Below are 6,012 nucleotides of genomic sequence, written 5' to 3'. Positions count from 1 at the left end.
TGATATGGCCATAATTTATGTAGAGGGTCCCCATTATTTTTTTTTTACAAGAACGGTTATAGGATTTCATTATCTACTTGGCTAATGGCCACACAATCGGTTACAAAGGGAGGAGAAATTTTCAGCGTGCCTTTCTACCAAGAGGGAATTGGCTTTTGCTCTTATCGGCTTCCTCTTTTTACAATTATTAAAGTGCACTTTTGTTGCTAATTGTCCAAGCTGAAAGATACAAACGAACTGATTTAAAAGATAGCAGTAAAACATGGCTTTTTACAAGATAGGCGCCCACAGAGTTTCCTTATTTTTGAGAATAGTTCCAGCCTCTAAGTGGACTGCATTGTTTGCTTGGATGTCTGCTGCTTTATTATTTGTTCTCAGTACATGAAAATAAGTCAAGTGTAGAGACTTTGATATGCTTTTGATTCTTGTAAATAACCTTGCTAGCTGCAGATCTGCTGGGTTGGAGTTAGTCGCCACTGCTCTTATGATTACTTGGGAGTCTCCAAAGATATTTGCTTCCCGAATTCCCAGCTCTTTGAGGAAGATTACACCTTGAAAGAGGGCCAACGCCTCGGCTTGCATGCTAGATGTGTGGCCTAGACCCCAAGCGAAATTATGTGGAGAAGTGTTGTCTGGCATAATAATGTGTCCTCCAGCCCTGGCCTTCCCTGGGTTCCCTTTAGCTGCTCCATCAAAGAATAGGGAGGGGATTGATTGCTTGGATAGCCAATCCTGAAAGTCTATCTCATCTTTCCTGATTTTCCAATCTTCGAGAGCTGGGGGTGAGCTTCTTGGCTTATGGAAGCTAAGCATAAGGGCAGAACCCAGTTCTCTGTCTTGCTGACTAAGATTTGAATCATCACCTATGCCTTCTAGCCACTCGTTTAATTGGAATTTCACTGAGTTGGCTATTATTCTATGATCCTGAGCTTTGTTCTAGAATATCCTCCTGTTCCTTTCTAACCAAACCTGCCAACTAGTGAATTTTGGCAATGCACTCCAAGCTGATCTGATCGTTTTGTTTTTTGGTTGAATGCCTGGATATCTGGCCATCCAGCCCGCGAACAGATCTTGAACAGAAGTGGGAAAATTGAGATCGAAATTCCAAGGTTCCAGCAGCTCCTGCCAGATAGAGATTGTGTAATTGCATTCAATCATAATATGGAGGGCGGTTTCAGAGTTTGCCTTGCAAAGAGTGCATCTGGACGGTCCATTGAATCCTCTTTTTTGGAGTCTGTCCTCAGTGAGGATTTTTTGGTGGCAAAGAATCCAGCAAAAGTGGTCTATTTTGGGAATAGTGGGGAAATTCCATATGCCTGCCCAAGGGGCAGGATTGGGAGGCACGTGGGGGCGCTCTAGATACTTAGAGTATCCCTGCTTGACTGTGTAACCTGCTCGTTTTTTCCCCCAGCCTCTCGCGTCCTTCCTGCATGCGTGGATAGGGGCCAGTCCGTGTAAATGAGATCTGAGCGCTGTCCATTCAGTTTGCAAGACGCTGGGCACAGATAGTTGTTTCCAACCCGCCCAGGAATCCTCTGTCCACATCGAGATGTCCCACAGAGTGTGGACATTTGCCGCAGCAAGCCAGGTCCTTAACGCTGTAAAATCTCCCGATTCTTCCAGAGGAGGGCGATCCAGTATTCTGTCACTCCATAACTGAATACGCTTGCCATTTCCAGGGATCCAATGCGTGTGGTTTTTTATCATCGGAGCGATTCTGTTAATGAAGCTGCTGAAGTGAGTTCTGAATGTGTTTTTTGGCTGATCCAAACACCTGAGCCTCGTTCCTCTGAAATATTTCCTCCATAATGCGATCTGTGCCCAGTTTGGATTAGGGGCAATAATTTTCCAAATTAATTTGGCTCCCATAGCTAGATTTTGAGCCTTGAGATCTTTAAGATTCAGTCCCCCTTCAAGAGTTGGTTTTGTGACTGTTTCCCAATTGATTAGGGAGAATCTCTTATCATTTTTCTTGCCACCTTTCCAGAAAAAATGCCTGATTAAATCCTCCATCTTATTGATAATTCCCACGGGTGCCAGGAGGACAGAGAATTTGATGATCGGAAGACTGCTGAGAACTGCCTTGATGAGCACTACTTTGTAGGTGATGTTGAGCCAAGAGGATCCCCAGGCTTGCATCTTTGCTTTGAATTTGTCTAGAAGAGGAGACCAGTCTTTGCTTGACACCCTCTTATTGAAGATTGGCAACCCAAGATATTTGAATGAGGACCAAATAGTGGAGGCTGCAAATCCCAGACATCTAGCTATGGAATTTGCAGTGGAAGCAGGGATGTTCCAGCAAAATATTTGACATTTCCCCTTATTTAACACACTGCTTGAGATCTTACAGAAGTCGTCCAAAACTGCTTTGAAGTTAATAGCTGATTGCGGTGTGGCAGCTCCCAGCAGAAGAGTATCATCAGCAAAAAGGGCATGGTTGATGCGTTTCACCCCTCTTGCAATGCACAACCCGGTAATAGCATGTTCTTGCTACTTTTTATTCAAATAGAAACTAAGAACAGAAGCATGAATGACGAAGAGGAGGGGTGAGAGAGGGCACCCCTACCTCAGCCCTCTAGAAGCTTTGAAAAAATCAGCGGCCCTTCCATTCACCAGAGAGCAATCCAAGGTTTCGATATGCAGGCTTTTATCCACTTTATGAGGCCTTGCCCGAATACCATTTTATACATTACATCAAACAAAAACCTATGTCTAACACGATCGAAGGCATTAGCTAAATCTAGTTTGATAACCATACCTTTTTCCTTTCAGTGTTGGCTGGAATGAATTGCCTCTTGCACTAGCACGAAGTTGTCCACCAGCTGCCTGCCTTTGATGAATCCCCCTTGATTGTTCAGTATGATTTTAAGGAGGAATCTTTTCAACCTGTTTGCTATCACTTTGGTGATCACTTTGTACCCAATGTTACATAGTGAAATTGGGCGAAATCTGCTAAAGGAGTTTGCCCCTTTTTCCTTAGGGATGAGGGCGAGAAATGCCGAATTTGTGCAGCCTCCAATCTTCTGACAGTCCTGGGATTTCTAAATCATTTTGAGGAATTCCTTCTCAATTATCTGCCAACAGGTTTGTAAAAATCTCGGTGTGAAACCGTCCGGTTTCGGGCTTTATCCGGGTCCATGGCGAAGAGGGCCTCCTTGGTTTCCTTGTGCGTGATTTTACTTTCTAGAACCTGGTTCATTTTGGGGGTGATGAGCTTAGGGACAGCGTCTAGTAGGCTGTCATTTTGTTCAGCTCCTATATCTTCCCTGTACAGCTTCTCAAAATGTTCTGAAGCTGCCTTTTTTATGCTTGCAAAGTCCTTTAGAACGCTGTTTTCTTCTTTTATTTCAATGATGGAGTTCCGTCCTTTCCTAGCTTGAGCTTGTTTGTGGAAAAAAGAGGAATTCCTGTCTCCAGATTTGAGCCAAAGACTTCTAGATTTGAGCCTCCAGTACTCCTCTTCAGCCAGGCATGCCTTATGGAAGTTTTGCTGAAGCTTGGCCTCCTTTTCCAGATCTTCTTTTGAAATTTCAGCTGTTTCAAGATGAAGATGCTGGCTTTCAAGTTCTAATTGAGATTTTTTCCTTTCCGCAGCTGGGTTGGGCAGGGTCTTGGCCCAATTTTTTAGCATGGCTTTCACTCTTCTAAGTTTTTCCTCCCACACAAAGAAGGCAGAACCCTTGACTGGGTCTTTCCAGCAGTCTCTGACCTTATCCATAAAGTCTGCCTCTTTGATCCAGAGAGAGCTGAACCTGAATGGAATAGGCCCCAGATCTTTAGTGGTCAGCAATTCCAAGCTGATAGGCTTGTGATCTGATATACTGCTGTGAAGGATGTGCGATCTAGCTTCTAATCCAAGGAGCAGGAAGGAACTTTGCACCAAGAAACGGTCCAGTCTTGCAGCTATGTGTCCTGGGCCAGCCCTCTTGTTTGACCACGTGTACTTGCCGGTAGTTGGCTTAATATCTATCAGATCCCAATCCTGCATGAGATCCTCTACTGATTCTCTTGCCGGATCTCTGACAATACTGCCTCCTCTTTTTTCTGATGAAAGGAGGGTGAGATTGAAATCTCCGGCGATGATAATGTTCTCCAAAACTTCCAGATCTGCCAGGTTTTTGATGGAATCCCAGCATAATTTCTTTTCACCTGCATTATTAGGAGCATATACATTGACCAGACTAATAATTTCTTTAGATTCTAAATGCTGCAATTTTAACAAAATCCAATGAGTATTCAGGGACTCAGAGATAAGGGAGAACTTATTTGGATTCCAGAGCAACCCAAGTCCTCCTGATGCTCCCCAGGCAGAGGTTGCATGCGCTCCGTCTTTTTTCCAAAGCTTTCTACTTGCTTGGAGGAAGGCTAAGTCCTCCATTTAGGTCTCCTGGATGAGAAGGATGTCTGGGGCTTCCAGCCTTATTAGACTGTTCATTGCTTCTTCCTTGGCTTTGGATCCCATTCCCCTGCAATTCCAGGAGACTATCTTCATTATTTACTTTTGCTGTGGTGAGCTCCTTTGGAGCTCTGGGTTTGGATCCTCTTCATCTTCGGGGTTTTTGCTAGGAGTTTCTCTAGCGTAGGCTGGCTGCCCTGGAGCTTGTCTTTGTATGTTTCTTGGTCCCTTTTTTCCTTTGTTGACATTCGGCCTCTTGTAGATCTTTTGGGGGTAGACTGCGAATCCCCTATTTCCCCTTCTTCCTCCGATTCCTCGGACTCTTGGGTTTCCTCCTCCTCCTCTGACATCTTTCCTTTGGATCTCTCTGGTTCACTTTTAGATTTAGGCGGAGAGACTTCTTTCGGGGTTTCTGTCTCCTGGGTAATTATGGTTTTAGATCCAAGGATCTCAAATTTGTTCCCTTGACTCTCCATGGGTGGCTGCTGAGCAGGGCCCGTTTGGGGGGCTCTGGTATTAGTATTTGCGGTCTTCCTGAAGGAAGTTTTGGATCTCTTTACCTGATTCCATCCTTCCTCCTTCCCTTTTTCTTCAACCCCTTTGGATGGGCAATCTCTAGCAAAATGTCCGTAGACTTGACACTTCTGGCATTTGAACGGTAGCTGTTCATAGTCCAGTTTCTGAACATGCGTCCAAGGACCTACCCTTATTTTGATGGCTTCTGGTAGTCCGAACTCTAGGTCCACCTCCACACAAATTCTGGCATAGTCATACTGGTCCCTGTTGTTGGCCCTGTTTATGAATTTCCCAAGGGTGTTTCCGATGTGTTTCAGGGAGTCCCAGTTCCAGCAGTGGATCGGGAGATTGGGGAGCCTTACCCATACCGGGACCGCTGAAGGTACATCCACTGCCGGGTCGAAGTCTGGCATCCATTTGTTTAGGTACAACCCTTGGGGCCCCATGAAGTAGGGGCCATTTCTGAAAATAAGATCCTTGTCCTCTTTTTCTGAGAATTCAAATAGGAAGTATCCTCTTCCGAGGAAGTAAGATGTTACCTTGTTCTTGATCAGCGGAGCCCAGTTTCTGGAGACCCAGTTCTCTGTTGATTTCGGTGAGGGCCAGAGACCTGTAAACTGACCCACCAGAGCGCGATCCGCCAGAGATAGAGCTACTTGAATCGGACCTTCAGGAGGAAGAGCGATCTCTGGGATGTCTTCAAGCCTTTTCACGAACTTGGCGGCTTCCACAGCTTTCTTCTTGGGCAGAGAGGCCAACAAGGATCTGAAGGCCTCAGCAGCAGAGGATGGAGAAGGGGAGGAAGGTCCCAGGGGGGGATCCGGCTCCTCCATGGAGATCTAGCTCAAAACCTAGCCGACCGCAGCTAGAAGCTAGAGCTTTCGGCGGAAAACCTCTGACCGATTGCAGTCAGTAGATAGGGCACTCGGCGGACCCTCTCGCAGTTACCGAAGGATGCAGGAGCGGGCGAGGCCGCAGGTTTCAGAACCGCAGGGTGTGGATCTCGCGATGCAGGGCTGATAGAGGGTCCCCATTATTATTATGAAGATAATAAGTTAAAAATGGGGGGTTGTGATTTTACCACAACACCTTCCCACTTG

At 45.7% G+C, this 6,012-nt stretch overlaps 1 protein-coding gene across 1 annotated transcript; it reads right to left on the bottom strand.

Annotated features, from left to right (window-relative positions):
• Window positions 1-270: 270 nt before the first annotated feature.
• LOC149155617 (uncharacterized) lies at window positions 271-5,745 on the bottom strand. Its single transcript, XM_089444470.1, has 7 exons — window positions 5,452-5,745; window positions 5,171-5,374; window positions 4,957-5,076; window positions 4,355-4,466; window positions 3,110-4,149; window positions 965-2,490; window positions 271-805 (listed from the first exon to the last, which is right to left on the bottom strand). The coding sequence occupies exons 1-7, from the start codon at window positions 5,743-5,745 to the stop codon at window positions 271-273; spliced, it is 3,831 nt and encodes a 1,276-aa protein (XP_089300596.1).
• Between the last annotated feature and the right edge of the window lie 267 nt (window positions 5,746-6,012).

Source organism: Pinus tabuliformis, chromosome 9, assembly GCF_031772625.1.
Source record: "Pinus tabuliformis cultivar Carrire ecotype Pingquan chromosome 9, CPIR1, whole genome shotgun sequence".
NCBI lineage: Eukaryota > Viridiplantae > Streptophyta > Pinopsida > Pinales > Pinaceae > Pinus > Pinus tabuliformis.
Note: the sequence above shows the minus strand (reverse complement) of the source record. Positions and strands in the feature narration are given on the sequence as shown.